At 34.8% G+C, this 26,870-nt stretch overlaps 2 protein-coding genes across 3 annotated transcripts in view; both read right to left on the bottom strand.

Annotated features, from left to right (window-relative positions):
* Positions 1 to 13,391, bottom strand: part of LOC111509901 (odorant receptor 10-like) — a 15,769-nt gene extending 2,378 nt beyond the window's left edge. The window contains exons 1-4 of one of the 2 annotated variants that reach the window (XM_074178797.1): positions 13,107 to 13,391; positions 8,460 to 8,980; positions 4,255 to 4,354; positions 2,379 to 2,483 (exon numbers count right to left, since the gene is read on the bottom strand). In XM_074178797.1, coding sequence (XP_074034898.1) covers positions 2,379 to 2,483; positions 4,255 to 4,354; positions 8,460 to 8,980; positions 13,107 to 13,136 — 756 coding nt within the window. In that variant the 5' untranslated portion in view covers positions 13,137 to 13,391. Of the gene's footprint in view, positions 1 to 2,378; positions 2,484 to 4,254; positions 4,355 to 8,459; positions 9,401 to 13,106 lie in introns of those variants that run through there. The other variant, XM_074178796.1, reaches the window with a different exon arrangement.
* Positions 13,377 to 26,870, bottom strand: LOC111509903 (odorant receptor 10). Its single transcript, XM_074178798.1, has 6 exons — positions 26,751 to 26,870; positions 17,706 to 18,450; positions 17,487 to 17,586; positions 13,752 to 13,856; positions 13,542 to 13,697; positions 13,377 to 13,491 (listed from the first exon to the last, which is right to left on the bottom strand). The coding sequence occupies exons 2-6, from the start codon at positions 18,437 to 18,439 to the stop codon at positions 13,429 to 13,431; spliced, it is 1,158 nt and encodes a 385-aa protein (XP_074034899.1). The 5' UTR covers positions 18,440 to 18,450; positions 26,751 to 26,870; the 3' UTR covers positions 13,377 to 13,428.

The following is a 26,870-nucleotide window of genomic DNA, read 5'->3' as shown; positions in this document are numbered from 1 at the left end:
TATTTAATTATGCAGATGTACTCTACGGTCCATTCTTGTCCAGCCAATATCAATTGAAAATACAAAAAGTATTGAACCCATGCTTACGATTATTATTTGGTATCCGCAGAAGAGAACATATTTCACACAAATTAAAAGATAATGGTTGACTAAATATGAGTAATAGAAAGAGATTACATGCTGCTGTTCTTTTTCAAAAAATTATTTTCGATAAAACACCCTCATATTTGCACAGAAAAATCACCTATCGATCCGATACACATAATCTAAATATCCGATATAAAGGAACCCTTTCACCGCCAATATTCAGATTAGAAATATTCAGGCGTAGTTATACTTATCAAATATGTTCAATATACAATCAGGTCCCTACCATGTTCAAATCTTACAGTTTGCAAAGATTCAAGAAGGCCTACAAGAAACACTTGTTTTCAATGCAGTCCTGATATCGTACGATGGAAATTATATTAGAAATAGCTTTAATTATTTAACTTCCTTTTTTTTTCTTTTTCAATTCTGTTATATTGTTAAGTTCAACACACCAGGCCACACAAACGCGGAATCGCAGTCCGCGTTTGGTGGCCTGGTTTTCGTGAGGCTGCTACGGATAGTGTTACCGGATCTGAATCCCAGACTGCGATTCCAAGAATTGCATTTACCGGATACCCTGTGAGTGCGGAAAATCCTATATTGGTGAAACTAAGAGGCCATTGAATGTTCGCATTGCCGAGCACAAGAAACACACACAGCGAGGGGAAACCAGCAAATCAGGAATAGCAGACCATGTTTGGACCCATCAACACAACATCGAGTGGTCCTAAGCTGAGATTTTGCACAGAGAGGAACATTGGTTTATGAGAAAATTCAAAGAAGCCGCATACATTTTGTCCAACATCGTATTCAGCCAAGCCAGCGTAGAAATACGCAACATATGAAAACCCATCATCAAGCGAAAAATGACCAACTCCCGCCAAAACGGTCATCTCCCACGAAACCAGTGAAGCGGAAAATGGAAAGCGGGGATAAATGAAAGTACTCGAACGACCTGTAAATAGTCATCTCTCGGAGGAATCAGTCCAATCATCACCCGAAGATGATTGTAGATACTAACAATCGAAACGTCGTGAACTAACGTGACTTGGAATCTTTCCACTTTTTATTTTTTTTCTTTTTCATTCGTTTATTTCTATTCATTCGATTGTTCTATTTTTACTTGTATTTTATTTCACTATTATTGTATTTCAGGTTTATTTTGGTTAATATAATTGTTATTTTCAGCTATTCATTTTCAATTCTTCTTTTTTAGTTGTTTCAGGGATTTCAAATCATTTCATATAGTAGACAATGGAAGGCCAAACTAGTAAAATTCATGTTTTATATCGTTGCCACTAGATGAATAGTTTTCATAATGCCTTCTCTAAACTATGTTTTTGAAATGGGCTGCGATTTTTTCATTCATTATTATTTCAACAACTAATTTCTACAATGTTTCGCCCTAAGACACTTGCCTTAAGGCTATTCAGTACCAAATTGGATAACATTATAGAAAATACTTGCCCTAAAGCAAGTGTCTTACGGCGAAACATCGATGTCTACCAGTCAGAATGACAGTGTTCCATTTAAGTGCAATTTGTTACCATTCATTTGAAGTAAAACTCCTGTGGATGATATCTGATTTTATTCCATAACGAATGTTATGGAGTAGAGAAAATTATCATCTGTATAATTCAGTGTTTATATAAAAGTATTTGTTCCGAAAAATTTTTTTTCTTTCGTGTTATTCAATATTTATATGAAAGTAGCTGTTTCAGGAGGACTTTCTTTCAGTTTGTGTCTGAAAGTTGCTTCTTTGCATGATCTACACATCCATGTATATAGTTACTCAATTTCAAATTACTTTCTTCCTTTCTTTGGAAAATTCTCATATTTTTTGTATCAAGATGGAGTAGTAGAAAGCCAAAAACTTTCTTTCCCAAAAATACAATATTGTATATAGATTTGGTTTAATCTTCTTCTTGAAAATGATCACTTGGTGATTGAAACATGTGTCCAAGTGTTGAAAATAACTTATGAGTGAACGAACTATAACATTCTCTTTGTATATTTTATAATTATATACAACTATAATATCACAAGTTATTTTGAAATACTCTTCCACACTTGAAAAACATCTGAATTAAAAATGTCGTTTCATTCTGATTTTGAACTGATTGAAATGAAAACTTCATATGTTTGACGGAATTTCATTATATAGATTCGAATTCAGATGTCCATGAAATCCAAATAATTACGCTTACTGGTAAGTGGTTAGTGTATGGAGTTAAATTGAAATTGCAGTTTTCGAAATCTTTAGAAACAAGACAATAACATGAGCTTACCTTCCGTTTCATTTCCGAGGAGAACCAGCAAGGTACTAGGAGTAAGTTGAACATCGAAGCCAGGAATTCAATCAGATAAAAGAATTCGAAAGTATTTCTCTCAACCTGGAATAAAAGAATCAGAATATTTCATAATATTATGTCATACTGAACAACGAAATATCATTTCAACTTCAAAGGAAAACAGCACGCTTCTTCCATGAAGTTTTATACATTGATATGAACAGTTGACCTCAAAACCTTGGCCAACAGGCCACCAGAAGCAGATTGAGATGTCAGGTGCAACATCAGCACCTGCTTCAGATCCGGAAACACTATCCGCAGCAGCCTCACGAAAACCAGGCCACCAAACGCGGACTGCGATTCCAATAATTGCATTTATCGGATATATATCCTATATAGGGTGAAACTAAGAAGCCATTGGAAGTCTACATTGTCGTACACAAGAAACATACACAGCGAAGGGAAACCAGCAAATCGGGAAAAGCAGAGCATGCTTGGACTTATCAACATAACATCAAGTGGTTCCCATCTGAGATCATCCACAGGGAGAAACACTGGTTCAGGATGAAATTCAAAGAAGCAACATATGGAAACCCATAATCAAGTGGAAAACGGCCAACTCCTGCTAAACTGGTGAAGCGGTGAGCGGGGAGAGGGAATAGGTGAAAGCACTCGAATGACCTATAAACAGTCATCTCTCGAAGAAATAAGTCCAGTCCGATATAAAAGACCTCGACACTCTGTCGTCCTCCGGTGAAAGATGAACAATCTTTTCATTCATCTCACTCCAGCCAGGTAGAGCTGATGTCCGAAGGGATTCATGTCGCCATCCCATCATCAGTAATGACCCTCTGACAAACATCAGTTGAAAGGGTAAGGAAGCCAGGCTCCAACCTGTCTGAAACCAAGATGGCTGTCGGTGAATAAGCCCAGTCATCACCTGTAGACGATTGTGGATACTAATAATCGAAACGTCGTGAAGTAACTTGGCTTGAAATCTTCCACTTTTTTATTTATATTGTTCACTTTGCAAATGTTGCTTGTATTTTATTCTACTGTAATTTCATTCCAGGGTTTTTTAATCAATATAATTGTTATTCTCAGCTATTCATTTTGATTTTATTGATGTTTTCAGGGATTTCAGATCGTTTTATATCATCTTAGACAATGGAAATTCGAAATGATGAAATTCAAAATTCATATTCCTCACAAACAAATGTGCTTCCATGATAAAAATCCTAGGCTGTGGAACTGTTTTCGACAGGCAATACTGTAAAGAAAATATTATAAATTATTGGGATGAGACGTGTCTATACCCTCCGTTGATTGGTATTGTGGTATTTGCAGTAAGCCACTAGAGAAGCCAACTTCTGAAATAAATCAACAACTTTATGGAAACTGAAAAAAGCAGATTGTAAAAATTGCTGAATAAATACATTCAGTAGCCAAAACAATGTGTTGAAATTTTTTTGTGAAAAACTGTTAGAAATTTGGATTGAACTTCAATGTTTCAACATCCAAGTTATTAGTTGCACAGTAGTTTTCATGCACAAATCAACTTCGAGAAACATATTTCATAGATTACTGTTTTCACATTTTCTGTTTCAAAACTGAAATACTGATCCAAAATAAAAAAATCCAACGTTTCAAAAATCTCAAACGATCAATCTGAATACCTTTTTTGAAATTATGAGTCAAAATAAATTTTCTGTAGGAGGTTTGATATAGAATTTGATGCATTGTGTTTCATTACCTCGTCAGAGGCTAGCCATTTTGAGATGAATTTGGTAAAATAGTGATATCCATCAGAAACAATCATTTGAAAATTTCTTTTTTTTTAGAATATAGAAGTTGCCCTTTTTATAATACTCACCACACTCAATAGAAAGAGAGTCATACACAAACATGATGTACTTGCTATGAACTGCAGAAAATATATTTCACTGAACACTTCTTCAGTTTTCTTAGCAAATCTGAAATAAAAAACTGGGAAATCAGTATAAAATATTTTAATCTACCTATAGTTAGCAAATAACTACTAATAACTTCTTCGAAAGAAATATATTTAAGAAGTTTTGATAACTATCTATAATAATTTCTGACAAATCAATCTCTCACAAACATTGTTTTTTATATTTTGTTTCTTCTAAACACTTCATACTAGGCGCTAATGACTGTGATGGTGTCTTGAATAAGAAATGTAACTTTTCTTCCAGAGTGGATGGTATAAACTTTCCGTATAAACCTTTTCCATTTCGTCTTCATTTTCAGTAGTAAGATTCTGACGGCCAACTTTGTTGATATCTGGTTCATCCTGATGATTCTTTATTGAAGCTGGTTTGAGTATCTCTATGAATATATTTTTTTTCTTATTGTTGATCAAAACGGTGAAATATTTGTCATTCCACTTTAAAACTTTATATGGTCCAGAATATGGCTGGTGCAAAGGTTTTTTGGCTGCATCTATTCATACGAAGACATGTGTGGCAGTTGGTAATTTTTTATTTTCCAGTTGCTGTGATCAGAACCTTGTGTTACTTCCATTTCATCCATTATCTCCTTGGGGCTGTTTAAAAAATATTCCCAATCATAGTTGATTCTTGCAGAATTCATAATTCTGTGGAACCATTCAATCATTCCATTAGAACTTGGATGGATGATTGGAAACCCATTATTTTGGGAAATTCAGAGAATAAGGAACTCTCGAATAATTGACTTTCTTGATCTGTGGTTATTCTGGATCCATTCATTATAAAGAGTTTTACTACTGTTTCAGCACGTATGTCTTCCATAGAAAATGCTTCTTTCCATCTGGAAAATCGGTCTACTCATGTTTGGCAATGAGAGGAACCATTTGCAGGTGGCAATGGTCCGACAATATCAATATTCATGTGTTCAAACCTTGTACTTGCAGACAGGAGTAACTACATGTTTATTCACTTTGGATTTTTGACGGGGGATACAGAACCCATTCTTGAAGATCTTTTTCAATTTCAGGCCAAATATATTTACTTTCGAAGAGTTTTATAATTGTTTTGGTACCAGGGTGAGACAGACTGCAATATTTTAAAAATGTCCTTCTTTGAAATTTTCAGAGCATATGGTACAATATGATGAGTAGAAACATCACATTGGATCTTGCTGTCACTTCCAGGCGTTTGTATTTTTTTTAGTTGAAGAGATGTTTTTCCTGACAAAAGTTTCTGGAGTTCATCATCTTGTTCCTGCTCTTCTTTCCAGCAACAGTATTTTTGGGTTTGTTTGGGAGAAGTAGTTTCTGGTTTTTTATCAAACGCAAACATCAAAGGTTTATGATCAGAATATATTACAAATTACAGAGATGTTCTTATTTCTTATTGGTATTTTTTAACTGTTCCATAAGTTGGATGCATAAAAAATCAATACTGTCCACTCTCGCTGTAATACAGTCTCGATTGGTTGAGGTACTAGCTGAACACTCATTGTATAAGAGATTCAACAGAGTTGTGAAGTCAAAGTCTTTCGAATTCGCAAACTCGGGATACCTCTTGATGATTTCCAATTTCATTTTTAAATCTGATACTTCTCCATTGATGTCGATATCGAAATGTTGTAGGATTTTTGTAACTTGATCTTCGTTGAGTTGTTGCAGAAGTTTTAGGAAGTATTGCCGCAATTGGATATATGAAGTACACTTTTGAAATGGAGTCAATAACGGAATGTATTCTCTAGAAAATTTCTACACACCAATTTTGCCAATAGTCGAAATAACTGGTTGTTCCTTGTCAATATATACATACTTTGCTCATACAAACCTGTCGCTCACCTATTTTTTTCTTGGATTCATTATGCTCTTTTAATATTCGAAAAAGCAGTAGTTATTTCTCATGTATACTGATGCCAAAGCAGTGATCTGTTAGTCACATATTCATAGTGGATTGCCTTTTATATTTCGGGATTAGAGAACAAAAATAAATATCAATCATCAAAAATCACTTAATTGTTTTTCAAAATATTCTCCATGGAGATCTATACACTTTTGCATGCATTTGAACCAATTGTCGAAGCACTTTTGCCACTATGATTGAGGTATCTCCAAAACATGACCTCTAAATTTGTTTTGTAAGTGCGGGAATAAAAAAAAGTCATTCGGTGCCAAGTCAGGACTATACGGCGGATGACTCATCAAATCGATGTTTTGTTTGAGCCAATGTGTGACAGATCGCATTGTCGTGGTGAAGAGTGATCCGTCTTCGGCGATTGGTTTTTCGATTTATTGGAGACAATTGGCAAATGGTTGTGTATCACTCAGAATTGACTGCTCTGCGTTGTTCTAGTGGTACGGTTGGGACATGTCCAATTTTGCCGAAAAAATAGGCGACCATTCGCTTGGAAGTGCTTCGTACGTGATCAAATTTTGTTGGATCAACTGTCACGATGTCATAGACGTATTCCAAAGCGATCGTATTCTTTGAGCATTTCCTCCAACCAATCAACACGAGCTTTTTTTAAGCGATCGAAAAATTGTGTGGGATCCAACGCGAACATTTTTTTTGACAGTCAAATGTTTATGCAATATTGAATGTATGCTGGTCCCACTAATGCCTAAGATTGTCTCAATCTCACGATAGGTCACATGACGATCTTGCAATATCAGTTCGCGCACAACATCAATGGTTTTCGGAATAACAACTGATTTTGGATGACCTTCACGAAATTCGTCTTGGAGTGAACCACGACCACGATTGAATTTACCATACCATCGCTAAACACTGGTTCTTGATGGAGCTTCATCACCAAAAATTGATTTGAGTTCATCCATGCACTGTTGCTGAGTTAATCTACGTCGAAAGTTGTGAAAAATAATCGTACAAAACTGTCCACGAATCAATTCTATTTCTGGGCCGAGATGAATCTTTTAAATTACTGTGAACCAGTGGTCGCCAACCTGTCGATCGCGAGCTACCGGTAGCTTGCGGAGGCAATTCTGGTAGCTCTCACAACGATTTTAATTCAAAAAATACAAACTGCAAAAATCAGAGAAGCTTCCGAAAATTCCACAAAAAAATCTAATTATTATAATATTAAACATAAACAGCGGCAACGTTGCGATGAGCGATCTGCCGCTGACGCCATCAAGCTAGAATCGGCTAGAACCGACCAGCCGGACCAGCGCGTTAGTGTTCGAGAACGATCTGGATTGCTTCGAACGGGATAAATACGCACGGCGCGGCGACATTGCGCTTAGTTCAAAACTGAACACGTAACCAACGTCCGGCGGTTGGGTTAGTAGAGAACAACAAAAATAATATTATGGCAAGCAGTTGTAAGGAGGTAAAGACATACCACTTTCATTCGGAATGGGAAGAACAATACTTTTTTACAGAAGTCAAAAATAAAAATGTGTGTTTGTTATGTAATACTTCGGTCTCCGTTGCTTAAAAAGGAAATATTGAGAGACATCATAAAACTGTACATTCTAATTTTGAAAAATCATTCCCACTACATTCTGCCGCCAGAAAGGAGAAACTGAAACAGTTAAAAATGCAGTTAATTGAACAACAATCAATATTTTTAAGAACAGTCGACAAAAATAAGGCGGCAACTGAAGCATCGTCTCGTGTGTCCCAGATAATTGCACAAAAAAAGAAACCTTATGAAGACGGGGAAATGATAAAACAGGCGTTTTTAGAAGCTGCTGATTCGACATTTGCCAACTTTAGAAATAAAGACGAGATAGTTTCAGCTCAACATTGAAGAGGTTGGCGACCACTGCTGTAAACCACACAAATAGCGCGATTATGTCCAAACGTTCTGAGTAGGTATAAGCTCAAAAATGTCCAACTTCACGATAGAGCTGTCAGTTGTCAGATTGCAACACTAGGGTTGCCAAATCCCGAAACATAAAAGGCAACCTATCCACAATCCTAGTGACATTGTGAAAAGATCTAAGGCTACTGCTTTGAAAGCTATATGGTCAATTAACCAATAAGATTTCGGAATTGGATATTTTTTTCCATCTTTCAGCCTGAGTGTTTGTATGAAATCCAGTAAACGCATAAAGAAAACTATTTTGTAATCACAAGCGAAATAACTCACCTCAAAATGTGTCTATGATACTCAACAAACTCTCCAACAGAATATTCGATTTTGCGACAGTCCGCCATGGTAGCCATTTCATCGCAAAGCATATCACACTGCAGCCCAATGAATGTTGTAAACCCAGAAATCATTATATCAGCATATATATTGATGTAGGAAATATAAATGCAGGATATGCATTGGTGAATATATACCACTTCATGGACTGGGGACGATGTAACATTGAAGGGATACCATGAGGCGAATGGTAGGTTTTCATCATTTTTTTTGACGAGCAGTGGAGTTGTCATAGAAGATATCACAGCCATGGAACAAGTTGCCAGGAGAACAGTTTTTATGGTTCTATAAAACCGAAGCGAATTTTCAGCTATGCATTTCTGTTGCGAAGTTTTAGGCTGAAATATTTTGTCGTTTAGAGTGTCTACCAAAATTTGAAATGCTCTTCGATTCTTGGCCAGATAATACGACTTTGCACTCGCCATACAGCAAATCGCCACCACATAGCCACAACCTGCGAACTTTCTGAGGCTTTCAGTTTGCTTGAAAAAATTTATGACTTGCGCTAAATTCAAGACAAGCATGAAGAGAATATTGATCACGAAAATATACACTCCATGAACTTTTCCTTGCGTTTCATTTTGATTTACTATCCATACTCCGAAATATCTCAATAGAGTGAAGTCAGTTTGGAAGTAACTATGAAAATCTAGGACTAGGTCTGAGGAACCCATTTTGCTATTCACAAAATGTGAAATCAACTGTGACCTGAAATTGAGGTAGCACTCTCTTATACCGCTTCGATTTTGAAACTTTTGCCATTATGGTAATTATTTGATAACAGTCCGGAGCTGGAAGTGAGAGACACTTTTTCCTGGATAATGATATAATCGGGGTGATTTACTTCGACACGCTGGAATAAGTGGAAAATTGAAGAAAAATATATGTTACTTACCTGAGTTTTTGGTGTGAGAACTGACATTTTCACTGTATTGATCTAAATACGAAATACATGGGCTGAAAAGATTCGGGCCTAACACATACAGGGTGTAAAATAAGTACGTTGAAATATTCAAGTGACGTATTTCTGAGACAAAAAGTCTATATGAACTCGTGTCCGAAAATGCTTCGTTTCGAAGATACGGGATGTTGAAATTGATTTTTATTGTTCGCTCTTTGTAAATAACTCTTGCAAAAAAGAAGTTATTTGCACGAAATTCGGCAGCCGAGGTTTTTTGACGTGGGAAATTATAATTGTGTATTAATTTTCATGTAAGATCTAGAAGACGCTGCGTACGCTGTCATTATTTATTTCAAAATGCCCTAACTTTTTTGGCAGTAAATATTTGGTACTGTCCATGAAAAAAACTAATTTCCACACCTTTTCCAAGTAAAAAACGTATATTTCCCCAACAACGCTGGAGGTGATCGTTTTCGAGATATTTACAGTTTTCAATATCGATGCATATTACCTAACTCCTAAGTGAAGTTGCTGAGAACAATGATGAGAAAAATGATTCGTTTTCGAAATACAGATTGTTGAGACTTTTCAAAACATGTTAGGTTTTTGTCATAAGTTTTATGCAATTTTAGTTATTTTCATCAAACTTTATACGCAGTATACCCTACAGACTTCTTTTAAACTGAGCATTATCGAACTGCTTATTCAATTCGAATTGAAAAAAAAATTGTCAGGTTTAACGATTCAATTAAGAAATTGCTACATTTCGGAGTTTTGTAAAAAATCAATTCGGAGAATAAATATATAAAAATTAAACGAAACAACTATTACAACAACTGTTCAATGTGACGACCTCCAACAGTAATACAAGCTTCTGCTCTCCTCATTGAAGAATTTCGCATCCGTTGAAAAATGCCCGAAGTGTTTCTTATCGTTTCGCAGCAAGCTATGATGCGATACCTCAACATTTTCTCGTTTTCAATCGCGCTAGCATGAACTATTGATTTTATGTGTCCCCAAAAGAAAAAATCGACGGGATTGAGGTCCGGTGACCTCGGGGGCCAATGCTCAGTACCTCCTCTTCCTATCCATCGTTGGGGATATGCTACGTCTAAAACTCCTCTTGCTATCACACTAAAATGAGCAGGAGCTCCATCGTGCATAAATCAAGAGTGATTTCGGAGACCAATGGAAACATCTTTCATAAGTTAGGGAAGCTCGTGTTCCAAAAAATGTAGGTAAGCATCTCCAGTCAAACGTAAGGGGAGAAAAAAGGGCCCAATTAAATAATCTCCAATGAAACCTACTCATACATTGAAAGAGTATCTGTTTTGGAAATGAGTGTGCGTTATCGCATGTGGGTTATCTTTTGTGTGAATGGTTGTTATGGAAGTTCATGATACCATTTCTTGAAAAATTACCCTCATCTGTGGAGAGGATTATCGATAAAATTTTCGGATGTTGTTCGACTTTTCTTTGAAGCCATTGAGCAAATTCGATACGTGGTTGGAAATCACGTAGCGAAAGTGCCTGGACACGCTGAATATGATAAGGATATACTTGCTGTTCCTTTAAAATTCTATAAACTGTCATGGAACTCACATTTAAAATCGATCAAGGTAATCGATTCAAGGTAAGGTATGCGAAATCCTACTAAAACTCTCAAGCAAACTGTTTTGTCTGCTATCTCAGTGTACCTAAGACGGTCTACAGTGACAAGTTTTGGAAAGGAGTAGAGTATTTATGGAAATATCTGTTAATGCCGTCCAAATTATACCTTTCAACTTGGTTACATTTATCAACACTTATAGTTGAATTTCTATAAGAAAACTCAGGAGCTGGCCTGCGTCATTGCCTCCACAATCAAGAGATAGCTATTCAAACTGGGCACAAACACTACTTTCTTGCTTGAATCATGAAAATAGTAAGTACATGGTATAACTGAAATGTTACATATTGTCGACACTCATTCGTAACTTTCGGACAAACCTTTCCCTTCCATTATTATAAAAACTGACCAACTGAGACTGTCACAATTCATTAATAGCTTTATACGAAAATGAACTCTGTATTGAATGGAATGAAGTTTCGAAAAAAAATTCACTTATTTCAATAATAAATTTAAAAATATTTCCCACTAGACACAGATTGAGGGGCAAATCAGAATGGGACTGTTTACAACGCGTTCGATAAGTTTGTTGGGGGTAGAAATAGACAACAATTTGTCTTGGCACAATCATGTCGATGGAATTGCAAAGGCTGCTTCTGAAAAGCTTGGAACACTGTTCCGAACCAGAAAACTGTACACACCTCAGAAACTTTTGATGCTTTATAAAGCTCAGATCAGACCTTATCAATACCAATACCAATACCCTGAAGTTGCTGAATTCCATCCAGAAAAGATCCATCCGCCTGACTGAGGACGCGAACATCATGTGCAACTATGATAGCCTGGAACATCGAAGAAAGGTTGCAGATTTGTCTCTATTCTATATCTACTTTGATGGGAGACGTTCAAGTGATTCAGCACATTTGATTCAATACAGACGGCTCAGAAACCAAAGAAGGCTCAGGATGTAGAGTGTACTCCAGGTCACTGAGCCTGAGGATTAAGTGGGGAATGGGAAGAAATACCAGCGTGGTCCAAACAGAACTGGCTGGTATCCACAAAAGAAATAACCAAGAAAGGAATTTCTGGCAAAAACATAACAATCTGCACTGATAGCAGACAAGCACTATTAGCCTTGAACAGACAGCGTGTTACCTCAGAGCTAGTACTAGAGTGCTTCTCAGGGTCACCTTGGGTGACCCTGGGAAGCTGGCGCCGAAGAAATATCTGGCGATGACCAGGAAAAATCTACGCCTTACAGTGGGATTTCTGACTGGCCACTGTCAACTAAGGAAACACCTCCATAATATGGGGCTAGTAGATACACCTCTATGCAGGATGTGTGAACAGGAAAATGAGACTGTCAGGCATGTCCTGTGCGAGTGCCTGGAGTTATCGTCAATATAAGAGTGTGTGTTCGGCGAGTCTTGGCCTTCACCTGCCGATATAAAGGAGATGTCTCCCAGCGACCTGTCCACCTTCCTGGAAAGGATGAACGATGACCTAGGAGGACAACTCTTCGGGAGGATGTACAATGGGTCACATGTGGCCTAAGTGCGTGGGCTCACACTCACCCTCCCTACTCTACAGATACAGAGATACATTTGATTCAACCAAGAGCGGTATATATCAGAAATACGCGACGGAATGTGACTGCTCATCGTCTTGAAGGTCAAGTAAATACACTGTAAACTCAACTGTTTAATAACTCTTCCATCTGGAAAACTGCGTTTATGTGGAATTAACTTCCCGAGAACGTTTTTCCATATCGATTCAATCTTCAGCGATTCAATCTCAATGTGAATCGCTACTTTTGCACAGGCACCGTTCTGGGAGCGTCTCAAGGATGTTTCTGTAGTGCTTTTGTTTCGTCCTTAAAAAAAACTTGATCACACAAAACAAAATACTTTTTCCCAATGCGCGTTTTGATAATCAACTGAGCATAGATCAGGAGGTGACTGAAACTGAATGTAAATTCCACTGGACAGAGCCACAATACTTCAAATCTAATCAGTCTAAAAATTGTATAAGTTGTACAGTTATTTCTCTTATCAGTAGAGGTGTATGTTCATCTCACCTTAGCTTGCCTCATCTCGTCTTTTCTCATCTCTTTCCGTCTCTCATCGTCTCTTTCCGTGTCATCCTGTCATCGCTTCCATCGCAGTACGTGGCAGACAACTGAGTGATTAGCAAATGAAGCAGTTTTCTACTTGTGTGTTCAATAGTGACAGTAAGTTCATCGGGTACAAAAGTAGTATAATGCTGGTAGATATTGAAATAATTTCTCGAGAAAGTGAAAACCAATAATTGCTAGGTGATGTATAATGTGATGTGGGTGAGAATTGTGGATTTCCTTGTACTATGTCACACTACATTTTAGTTACAACATCCTGAACGTTTCATTCTTCTTTCAGTTCAAGAGTATTCAATACTGTGTAGAAGGAGAAAGAAGATCGAACAATCTGAAAAAAATTAATGATTCATCTTTGAAAAACATAAATGAATGTTTAACCGTCATGAAAGTTTCCACAGAAATCTGGAACAACCCAACAGCATAAAACCTTATTGGCTTTTGTGACTTATGAATTAAAATTATCAGGTTCTTCTTGAAAGCTCCTGAAGCTGTGACCCAATGACAACTGTAAGCTGCTTTAGCGATATTTTCACTCTGGAATATATTTGGTTTTCCATCAAAATTTTTCAAATTATATTATTTGCATACCTTTCTACACATCTCTGATGAGAACCAGCAAGGAATCAAAAGTAGGCAGAAAATTGACGTCTGGTAAAAAAATAAATAGAGGCATTCGAAATTAATTTCTTCCTGCTGAAAATCATAAATAGTTCTTCACAAATTAAGTGGACATATTTGGAGACTGGCTGTAAATCAAATTATTTAAAAGAACATTTCGTTCAGGCTAGTCTCAAATCACCTACACTGTAGGTTAATGGATATACACCTATCAGATAACAACTACTCTCCTAGTTAATACCACGAAGGGTATTGGATTATATGCGACAGGAGTCAGTACAGGATTCTTCACTGTTGTTATTCCTGCATGTGCTGTTGGTGATATAACTGCTGCAATCGATTTTCGATTATTGGAACACATCTGCAGACCGGGTAAATTTCATAAATCCGGTTGGTTACCTCGTTCACAGGCAGATGGGGTCATGACAAACATGTTGTTTATTGTTCGCTTCAGCCTAGTTCGAGAAATGTAAGCTCTGAAGGAATTCGATTTTCAGTTATCGGATATCATCATCGATAGACACTACCTTGTACTGACAAGTAGCCAAACAGCTCGAAACCGGTCTGCAAGTGGGTTCCAATAAATGAAAATCTATTGCAGCATATGCAGGAATAACTTCAGTGAAGAATCCTGCACTGAAACCTGTCGGATTTAATCTAACGCCCTTCGTAGTATTAGCCAGGGAAGTAGTTGTTTTCTGATAGATGTCAGTCCATTAAACATTTAAGGTAATTTAAGACTGGCCAGAACGAATTTTTTGTTTCAGATGAATATTTCTTTCCTTATAAGATTTGGTTTGATGATATATAACTCAGAAATAGGAAATACATCAGTAAAACACTTGTTATTGATGGAATTATATTTTTATCAACACGCTTTTATCAGCATCACCTGTATGTATGTATGTTTATTTGTTTGTAACTCTCAAGTTCGGGATCAATATTTGACAGAGTTATCGACATTTTTTGCTTGGTTTATTCGCGGGCAGATGGCGCTGTTCGAAACCGCCTTGATATAATTCGAACTCACTTTACATGCATTTCTTCATTTGAAAAGAGTATGTTTCTTTCATTACCACGCGCGCCTGCTACCTTATTTGTAACCCTCCTTTGCGCGCCTGCTTGGTAGCTGATTTTCAGTCTCCCTATCCATATTCTAAACAATATACGGCTGATTGACCCAAAGTTTAGATAATATAAATTCAGTTTGAAAACACTAAAAAACATGCTTTTATACTATACGAAACTGAAAAATGAAAAATAAATATAGTTTGAAAAACTAAACTACACGCTTTGAGTAAGCTCAAATTCATTCATTTTTTGTTAAGTTCATCGATGTACTACTATTAATTGAGGTTATCCCAGGTATAGACAATGTAGGTATCATATCTGAAGAAATGAACTTTAAACGTTCACGCAAGTCTCGAATATACCTACACAGTAGCTTGAATGGACTGACGCCTATCAGAAAGCAACTACTCCCCTGGCTAATAACACGAAGGGCGTTGGATCATATCCGACAGTGGTATTAGCCAGGGAAGTAATTGTTTTCTGATAGGCGTCAGTCCATTCAGCCTACTGTGTGGGTATATTCGAGACTGGCTTGAATGTTTCAAGTTCATTTCTTTAGATTTGTTCACTGCCAGTCTTCAAGCATAGGCCACTGACAAATAAGAATGTAGGTATCATATTATCTATAACAGGTATAGGCAATGTAGGTATGAATACTCAGATTTGAATGTAATCTAGTTAGAATTGAAGGGGTTATATTTTTAGGAGTGATTAATTTTTTGGGAAAGAAAGTTTTTGGCTTTCTACTACTCCATCTGATACAAAAATAAGGGGATGAGAGAATCTTCCAAAGAAAGGAAGGAAGTAATCAATTTGAAACTCTATACATGAATGTGTAGATCATGCAAAGAAGTAACTTTCAGATACAAACTGAAAGATAGTCCTCCTGAAACAGCTACTTTCATATAAATATTGAATTACACGAAAGAAAATAATTCTTTCGAAACAAATACTTCTATAAGAACACTGAATTATACAGAAGATACTTTTCTCTACTTAGTTTGTATTTCAAACATTTGTTGTGGAATAAGAATCAGATATCATTCACATGAGTTCTACTTTGAATGAATGGTAATAAATTGTACTCACATAGATAACTGTCACCCTCACTGGTATACACCGATGTTTCGCCTTAAGACACTTGCCCTAAGGCTCTTCAGTACCAAATTGGATAACATTATAGAAAATACACACACTTCATTCATGAATTACGATTTTGAATGTCACGGAATAAGCATGATCTGCTTATGTCATCGATGACATCGTAATGACATTCATTCACCTATTTGATTTAATCCCAGCCAAGAGGAATCTTATTTGAATTGAAGGGGTTATATTTTCAGGAGTGATTAATTTTTTGAGAAAGAAAGTTTTTGGCTTTCTACTACTCCATCTGATACAAAAATAAGGGGATGAGAGAATCTTCCAAAGAAAGGAAGGAAGTAATCAATTTGAAACTCTATACATGAATGTGTAGATCATGCAAAGAAGTAACTTTCAGATACAAACTGAAAGAAAGTCCTCCTGAAACAGCTACTTTCATATAAACATTGAATTACACGAAAGAAAATAATTCTTTCGAAACAAATGCTTCTATAAGAACACTGAATTATACAGAAGATACTTTTCTCTACTCAGTTTGTATTTCAAACATTTGTTGTGGAATAAGAATCAGATATCAGATTTTGGTTTCCCAACTGGACAGTCTCTCATAACAAATGAGGGGCATCCTGTGTTCTTCACGCTTTTTTTTTTCGGGGCATCTTCACACTTCTCATTTCCGTTCTTACTAGTTTTCGCAAACGTTCTGGATACTGAGATACGGGGAAGTGGAATAATTGCGGTTGATGATACTGAAGTTGTTGTTTTTGAAATTGACGTTGATACTCGGGGATTTCAGTTCCGCTTTCTTCATGAGTGAGAAGTTTCGTCCTCAATTCTCTTATGGGTTCAGGGAATGGACATTCCGGTTCTTTATTCTCAGTTACTAACGGCCCCCATTCAACTTCACTTTTAACTTCTCGTAGTTCCATGAATTTGGGTAATATGGACGGTTGCAAATATGTCATTTCGGGTGGTATGAGTTCTTCCGGTTCTTTCTTAGGAAACTCAATTTTTGGCAGAATACTGGGACGTTGTGTATGGGTTACAATATAGCGAAATGGAGCCGACTCATTATTTCCTTCCTGTTCAATTTCAGTTTCAGTGATTTCAGTTCCTTTGTTATTTGAAAATGGTGAAATTATTTCAGCTCTGTTCGAAAAACATTTGTAATTATTTGAAAGAAGTTCACGGACAATTTCGGTGTTTCTTAAGGCCATTTTGGCAAAAAGATGTTAAAATATGGAATGTGAAAAACAACAAAACTTCCTTCCTTTCTTTGGAAGATTCTCTCATCCCCCTTTTTTTTGTATCAGATGGAGTAGTAGAAAGCCAAAAACTTTCTTTCCCAAAAAATAATCTAGTTAGTTTTAAAAATGGTATAATGACTGAAACTAGTCAACAAATATAAAACTATTGTGGAAAATAGACAAAAGTGCGTTTTTATAGTGTATCCTCATTGTTCAGAGATATTAATGATTCACAAATTTTGGTATAATCATATTACGAAAAATCATCTTTGAAAATACTCACCAAAGTAAGCAAAAACAACGCCATGCATAAAGCTGAAGTACATGAAACGAACTGACCCAGGTAAATTCTATTGAAGAGTATTTCGGTGTTGAGAGCAAAGCTGTAATTCATAAATAGTTTTTCATCTGAAAGTTCTTGCGGAATAGGAATTGTAGATTTCATCATATTGTGATTTTTCCAATTTAATATTCTTCAAATATTTGATCATGGGGTACTCACCACAGAATTTTTTTATGATGTGCGATACAAGAAAGAATATTCACATTCCCTTCAGGAGGTTGCGAATCAGTTACGTTGTATAATGTGTCACATAATAGATCACATTGTATTCCAATAAAAGTTGTGAACCCTGCCATGATTATATCAACGTATGTGTTAACGTAAGTGATGTAAATAACTGCTATGCATTGGTGGAGGTAAACAATCTGATAAACAGGAGGCGAAGAGACAGCGAAAGGATACCAAGAAGCAAATGGAAGGTTCAGCTCATTCTTCGTATAAAACACAGGAGTTGATACAGCAGAGATTACACTGATTGTACATACCGTCGATATTAGTTTTTTTATCTTCTTGTAGAAGTCCAAAGATTTTCTTGCCAGAGAGATCTGATGTTCATTCTGCGGTTGGAATTGTTCATCACTGAAAAACTTCAAGAGAGAAAGCAGTTCTTTTCGGTTTTTGAAGAAGTAATATGATCGCACGTTCGCCATACAAGCAATTGCTACTACATATCCACATGCCGATAATTTTTTCAGGTTATCCATTTGATGAAACAAATTGAGAATTTGTACCAGATTGAGAATGGCACAAAAAAAGAAATTGATAATGACAAAGTAGATTTTGTAATACTTTCCGCTTGTTGCATGAGGAATCCAAACTCCCAAATATTTCAAAACACAAAAGTCCATACTGTAAAAGTCATTGAAGTCTAAGGCTGGGGTCCTGGACTTCATTATCAGTTTTCCTGTAAAAAGTCAAACTTCAATTTTGCCAGCCATAAATGTTGAGTGGCGAAGTCAGAGATTTGTCAGTATGTCAATATCTCCTTTCTAGATGAATAATTTCCATCTAACAACGTGAAGGTTTGAAAAATAAGTTTTGGAAAGACAAATTGTCTAGTCATTTTAGGTCGATTTAGGCCTGTATTTCGGAAAATTGACATACCCAGCTGTAAATTTGTATAAACTGTGTATTTTGGCATCATGAAAGTATTATTAAAATTCACATATGATTCGACGGTCGCAACTTCAAAAATTGGGGGTCAAAAGTAAAAAAAAAACGATTTTTTGCTCGTTTTTTGCCAATATTTCGTTTCCAATGGGTTTAATGGTAATTGTTTTCCAAATCAGTATTATAGAAAATTGAATTTTCTACAACTTTTGTTTCAAACATTTTTCCATACGTTGAATCGTTTTTGAGATAGAGGGCAGCGCGAGCGCAGATTAAATATTATTTGAAATCAACTGGTTGTCCCGATTGAAATCAGCTCATTAAAGGTTTAATTACTTGATAAATGATCATAAATAATTTTCATTTTTTATTAAAAAATACATCAACACTAAACAGGCCAGAGATGATGCGAATGTTCTCATTATTGAGACAGCTATTGAAGAATCTAAACGTCAAAGAACAGCTATTATAGTCGGTGAAGATATTGATTTACTTGTGATTTTGATTGGGCGTATACTATCTCTTGAACAAGAAATTTTCTTCAAAAAAGTTGTCAAAGCAAATGTGAAAACGGAAATATACTCCTCTAAGAGTTTCGACAAATATTCAAGTTCTAAAAAACACATTTTGTTCCTTCTCGCTTTAAGCGGCTGTGATACGACTTCTGCGCTTTCAAAAAAAAATGTTTTTAAAAAGATTCGAGAAACTATCTAATTTTAATCAACTTGCCGCAGCATTTGAAGAAGAAAACTACTCGATTCAAAGATCATTTGATAGTGGATTGCAAACTTTATTAGCTGTTCATAATGCTCCCAAGTCTGTAGATACTATCGATCATCTTCATTATGCACAGTATTTCAAGCTAATAAAGCTCAATAAACCTGTGCAGTTATCAAATATCCCACCAACAAGTGGAGCAGCTCACCAATATTTTAATCGTGTTTATTACCAAGTTCAAAATTGGTTGGGACATGATTTGGAACCCCATATATATTCTATAACTGCAAAAGTGGTTGTGGTTCAAGATGTGGATGCAGGAAAGCGGAATTGCAATGCTCTTTAGCTTGTGGCCAGTGTAATGGGCAAGCTTGTCTCAATGCTGTACCATAGGAGACCGATGTTAACGAAGATAGGTCCTTTGATCCAAAAATCATAGAAGAATTGAAAACGAATCTGGGTGAAGATGATAACGCCCTTGAATTTGTTCAGCTGCGAGAAGACGACGATGATGAAGAAGAAGAAAATCAAAATTAAAACTCATTATTCTTTTAATTATTCCATCTGTTTTTTAATTGACATTCACAAATGTATCAAATGAGATTTTTTGATAAAAATATTTTTTTTTCTAATAATTTTTATTAATTGAAGAATAATTACTATAGATTGGATTCAAATTATAATGTAATATATATTTTAACCTCTACAAATTCATAACTACACGGGCAGGTAAGTGTTATTAAATAAATTGACATCAATTGAAAATAAATAATTAATGAAAAAAATATTTAAATATAATGTATTCGTTAATGAAAAATGAAAATTATGCAGGATTATTCATTAATCAATAATTTATGAACCTTAAATGAACTGATTTCGATCGGGGCAACCAGTTGAATTCAAATAATATTTAATCTGCGCTCGCGCTGCCCTCTTTCTCAAAAACAATTCAACGTATGAAAAAATGTTTTCAACAAAAGTTGTAGAGAATTCAATTCTCTACAATATTGATCATGAATACAATTAGTATGAAACCCATTGAAAAAGAGATATTGGCAAAAAACCTGAAAAAGTCGGTTTTTTTCGACTTTTGACCCTCAATTTTTGAAGTTGCGGCCGTCGAATCATATGTGAATTTTGAGAATATTTTATGATGCCAAAATACAAAGCTTATACAAATTTACAGCTGGGTATGTCCACTTTCCTAGGCAAACCCCCTAAAATGACTGGACTAAAAGTGTTTTTTCCGGAACATAGAAATTGATAAAATTTATATTACCTGAAGCAGGAATTTGAAGCATACTTTTTGTTGGAATCTCAATTGCAGATTTATCAATTGGGGAGACATTCTTTTGCAATAAATTTATCAATGAATGAGTGGTGTAAGGAAATAAAATTTAAATAAATCATTGGATTGTGAGGTGTATGACGATAAAGAAGTAGGAAGCCAAAATTTTTTTTGAAAAATGATCTATCCTGAAAAAATACTCCTTTCTATTCAAAAAATTAGTGGACTGTTCGAAAAATGAACGGTGGATGGTCAAATTTCGCGGGCTACCTACATTTTGTCAACAATTTCTTATGTTTCCATATTGGTATATGCGTTTTGTCAGCAGTTGAACATGTTCACTTTGTTGGTTAGAGGCATGAAAGTTATTAGTGTTTTGCATGTTTGGCGATTTTCTGCTATAGAAAAAAATGGTTCAAAGAATTTACATGGGGATCAAATGCTCAAAAACACTTGAAATGTTGACTGTGGCATACGGTGAGTACATTCTGAGTCAGAATTGCTTGTATAAAATTTGTTTTTCGAATGAATGTATGTTTAGTTTGAATGGAGAGGTGAATCGGCAAAATTGTCGATATTGGACTGATACGAATCCTCATTTATACCGTCAAGTTCATACCCAACGAGCTCAAAAATTGAGTGTTTGGGCAGGAATTTCAGTTGATCACATCATAGGATCTTTTTCATGGATGATAATTTGACTAATGATTGAGACATGTTGGAGAATCGAATAATACCGTGCATCAATAGGGCAGTCGAGAATGACATAAAATTATTGAAATACGAATTAGTTTTTCAACAGTATGGTGCACCTCCTCATTATGCAGCTCCAGTACTACAAATTTTGAATGATCATTTTCCTGGTCGATGAATTGGCAAAAGAGGTTCTACAGAATGGCCACCATGGTCTCCGGATATTACTCCTGTAGATTTATTTCTAATAGGTCATTTGATGTCCAAAGTGTATGAGATATAATCAACAATTATAGAAGATTTGAGAGAGAATAGCATGAGGCATTGCTGAGAAATAATTTCCGAGATTCTCAAGTAGTCTAATCAACAAGTTCATAAACATGAAAAATAGAGATGAAGGTTCTAAAAATATGAGCGATAGCTCATTCAATTCGGAATCACCTCTAGAAAAAAATGTTGGTGAAGGATTTTGGTGCAGGTAAAAAATTGCAATTGTTATTAACAAAATAAGATTTAAAACAATTTTATTCAGTTTTTCGTTGATAACTCAAAAAATATCATTACTTAAGCAAGTTTTTAAAAAAAGTTTGTTGAAGAGGAGGAAATTTCCGATAAAAAAATCCCAACTCTCGAAACTCTATCTCCATTATTTATAATTTTAATTTGACGTTGAAAATAGGCTTCCGCGCGGCTGTTAGGGCATGCGCGCGCTGCCGCTGAAGAGAGTTTATCAAAAGTAATGATTTTTTTATAACATAAAAAAAATGTAATTTTGAAAATTTGGAAAAATCTAGTATCTTCTTAACTTCTAACTTCTTCTTAAGTTTTATCACCAGTTTTCAAAAAGTTATTCAATTGTTAACTCACAATTTTTTTCCCAATCTCTGTTGGCATGAATAATGGGATAAAAGATACACAAATGATTGGCCTATAAATTTTGAACTTCGTGGAGCCCTTGTGATATATATACTTCATACGATCCTTTGATGGAAGTTGATAAAAATTTATTAATTAGTTAATTATGATTTTTTATAACTATTGCAAAATGAAATATCTGAAAATTGTTGATGAATTTTTTTTTTCAATTGATATTCAGCTATGTCTGTTTTCACATTAGACAATGGCAGTTATTAAGATAGGATATGAATTTTTTACGTAATTTGTTTAATGAATTGTTTTGAACAAATAGAGAAATTCAATATTTTTGAAAAAATGTCTTCGTTATTTTGTTGTTTAGAGATAACTATGATTGAAAAAAAAATTTTCTTGATTTGAATTTTTAATTGTTTTGTATCGATTTTTTTTATATTTAGATTGTTTAAATGATTAGTTAAGAAATAATTTTGCTTTCAAAAATCATAATTCACACTTTTAAATAGTTTGACAGAAGTTTTCTTTTATTTATCATTTAATTTTTTATTAGTTCAACAATTTGTTATAAACAAATATTGACCAACGTTATATTCTTTTTCTGATGCGAAAATGAATTATAGAAACAGCTATATATAAAAAGTGTCATAATCTATTTTTTCATGTATTATAGTACTTTCCAATACCATGTCATTGTTTCAAATGTAGCTGTTTTCATTTATTTTTTTTCTGCTTCAGAAAAAAAATATAACGTTGGTCAATATTTGTTTATAACAAATTGTCAAAGTAATGAACAATTGAATGATAAATAAAATTATTTATTTTTCCTGCAAATCATTGTTTCAAAAAATATTCAGGATGGCGCGTTTTCAACTCAAATAATTTTGGCTCGTTTTCAACTCAAATAATTTTTAACTTTCAAACCATGAGCTTCAGACGATATGTTTTATACTTTGTTCAAATTTGATCATCATGAAGCATCTGATAATGCGAAACAAAATTGGCTAATCCATTTGAAAAAATTGGTCACATGCTCTGGGAATCAACATCAAATGTGAATGTGTCAAAATGTGTCCCCGTGTATGCTATTTTCGACGTGTTTTTTTATTTTTCCTGAAAATAATTGTATCAAAAGTTATTCGGGGGGGCTCGTTTCAAATGGAATGCACTGTATAATGTAAATTCCGTTGAAAAATTAACATATTCCATAGAAAAAAAATTTGAGTTTTTTTTAATCACTTATTTCAAGATGACGTTAAATATTGTATTTTTTTATCTATCACAGCTGATTCTGGCGACAAGCTTGTATATTATATACATTTTGTATTTTATTGAACTGATGGGTTTGATTAACTCTGAAGTATCCTTATTTCTAGAGTATGTGAATGAAAGTTGATTTTCGAAAAGTTTTTCACTACAATTTCATTTCCAATTTTTCATTTATCGCTGAAAACATACTCTGTTTGTTTTATTTGATACGTCATCATTGCAATGCATCAAATATAACTAGTACGTCATCTTGAGTGATCTGCCATTAAGAAAACTTTGCAAGGTGAAAAAAAAAAGCTTGTGATGTGAAAAGAATTTGATAGCAATTCATAGAATTGTGGTGAAAATCATATATCAAATCAAATCAAAATGTACTTTATTGTCGAAGATGAAATCTCATTGACAAAGTGTTACTTTTCTAAGAAATATAAGATACACAACGTGAAAGTTATTGCCGAAGATAAAATATGATTGTCAAAGTGTTATTATTTTAAAGAATATAAGTTATACAAATTATAGGTAATATTTGAACATTTGGTGATTTGAGCATTTTGGGGTGAAAAAGTAGTCAGAATGTAATAATATATATGCTACATATTGAAATGAATAATAATAATAATAATGCATATTCTCATGCAACACATAAATGTGAGTATGAAAATATAAAAACTATAAAGCATAAAAATATAAAAGTGAATGCATAGAAAATAACAGTAAGTATCAACTTCGTAAACATTTTCAACTATACAGTTCAGAGCTAAATGCAAACATCAAACAAAAAGTTAAAAAAGTCACATAGTTTAAAAACACAATAATCAAAATTAATTGTTTATATAATTTAAATTTCTGTCTGAATAGAATTCGTCTAAAGAATAAAAGGCCTTTCAAATCAGAAGCTTTTTTACAGTCTTTCTTAATTTAGTGATACATGTTATTCCTTTGATCTCAATTAGTAAATGGTTAAACATTTTTTTCCCATTATATATGAAAGACCTCTCTATTTTTGTTGATATTGGAATCGGTGAACCTATATTGAGCTTATTTCTGGTATTTAGTCGTGGTGAAATGAAAATTTCCGTCCTGTATTTTTTTGCATCAAACATCACATTTTCAATATAAGTATGGAAGGCAAGGTCAGGTTTTTATGTTTTATGAATAAAGGTCGACTGGTATCCTTGAATCCAACTCTACACATGTTGTGGAATTGGCCGCGGTGGTAGTGCGCACGACTCACGATCGGAAGATCGTGGGTTCGATTCCCACCTCGACCTGACATTTTTCTTGAGAGAATTTATATGGTTGAAGCGGGGATGATTCTACAACCTTGTTACGAATCACACGTTAAAAGGTAAGACCTCGTTAGTCCTTAGCTCGCACAAGTTTCTCAACTTCTGAGAGTTGTTGTTCTTATGGGGTCGACAGCTGATTAACGGAAAAACATATTTTAAAATAGATTTTTTTAAAACAGATTTTTTCTAACTCCTCTTTTTTGTAGTACAAACACCTTATCAAACATGTATTGGCAACACGTTCCCCAAAAACAGATACCGTATCTCAGATGGGAATCGATGAGAGCAAAGTACACATTTTTTGCCATATTAGTGCCCAGTTTATTTGCTGATACTCTGACTGCAAAGCATACTGATGAAATTTTTTCACATAGGTTATTTATGTGACCTTCAAAATCCAAATGTTTATCAATTTGTAATCCCAGAAATTTTGCTGACATTTTGTTTTCAATTAATTGAATACCCAGGTAGATATCTAGTGTGGATCACTTGAGGGTGATGTTGCTAGTTTTCGAGGAATTAAATGATCAAATCATGCAGATCCCTTTCATTCTTGGAATGCCAAAATAATGTAGTGTCATCAGCGAATTGAGTTATTCCTGCGGTTATAATAATGCGGGCTGGGTGGTTAATATATGATAAGAAGAGAATGGGCCTAGAACCGATCCTTGTGGAACACCACAAGTAACTCTCTGGAGATGGGTTACGTTGTCCGAGAGTTTCACTTTCTGAGTACGTTCTGACAGGTATGATCTGAACCATTTCAAAGAGATATCTCTAAAGCCATACACTTTCAGTTTTTGCAGCAGAATTTCATGATCCACGCAATCGAAAGCTTTTGAGAGATCGCAAAAAACTGCCGCTGCTATTTCACGATTATTCAAATTGAGATACATGTTTTCTAGTAGATGAAACACAGCATCTTCCGTGTTTCTCAAACACTGAAACCCAAACTGACTGATACTAATCATATTATGCTTATTAACAAACATCATAATTTTTTGTTTAACAAGTTTTTCTATGATTTTAGCAAGGGTAGGTAGCATAGAAATAGGCCTAAAGTTGGCAGGATTGTTAGTGTCGCCTCCTTTGTGCAAAGGAATAACAATGGCTGTTTTTAAACATGCCGAAAATACACCCGTTGTGAAGCTTCCACCAAGGCAGTGATAGCAGAGTTGGGCAACTCGGTAAATACTTATATGCTCATGTCATCCCAATCAGCTAAGTTTAAATTTTTGATTTCTTTAAGAATTTTTCTAATTTCCATAACATCTGTAGGCATGAAAAAAAATGTCTCTGAAACTGATTACTATTGGATTTTATATCTTTGGATAAATGATATGCCACAGTGCAGTAATATTTGTTAATACAATCAGATTTCAGGTCAGTTGTCGTAGGAGCTATATTTTTTTTTCTCTGAGGTCATTGATGATTGCCCGGCTTTCTTTTTGTTTGTTTGCAGACCTTCCCATTTTATTCATAAAATGAATTTGTTTTGCAGTCGTTATAGTTCTTCTATAAATTTTTTTGTACCTATTATATAGGGAGTTGAAGCCTTCAATGTTACCTAAATATTTCTCAATTAAATATCGGGATCGTAGATTTTCTGCTGAGACCTAATGGATCCGTTGATTATATTCGTTAGTTATTGTATTCCAAATCTACTTTGAACACTCTATATGCAATATATATATTCCATCGCTGAGTTCACATATTCATATTCTGGAAATTGAAGAAGTGACTTCTGATATATGGGAGTATTCATTTTTGAATTTAACGAAATCACTTCAAACCGATGGATATTCCTTTCCCACAATATATGTTTCAATGTGAACGTCAGAAATTCGTGCAACCTTCTGAAATTGAAAAGCCTTCCAAAAAAAATTGAAAATTGGGCAGTATTTTGTTTTCTACTTGTTGGCTGTGAGAAAAATAGAGACAAGTGCAAAATAACTTAAACATTCATACCTTCCAAAGAATTTATCTTCTGGTCAGTGAAGAAATCTATTCATTAATGATCATTGAGCGCAATAAATTATCTAAACTCTTATTTAGGTCTGTTGTTCAATCATTCTTGGAGGCAACACA

Source organism: Leptinotarsa decemlineata, unplaced genomic scaffold, assembly GCF_025532065.1.
Source record: "Leptinotarsa decemlineata unplaced genomic scaffold, Ldec_3_MD MMD2_tig00004307_RagTag_RagTag, whole genome shotgun sequence".
NCBI lineage: Eukaryota > Metazoa > Arthropoda > Insecta > Coleoptera > Chrysomelidae > Leptinotarsa > Leptinotarsa decemlineata.
The sequence above is the reverse complement of the archived record's forward strand: the minus strand, read 5'-3'. Positions and strand labels throughout refer to the sequence as shown.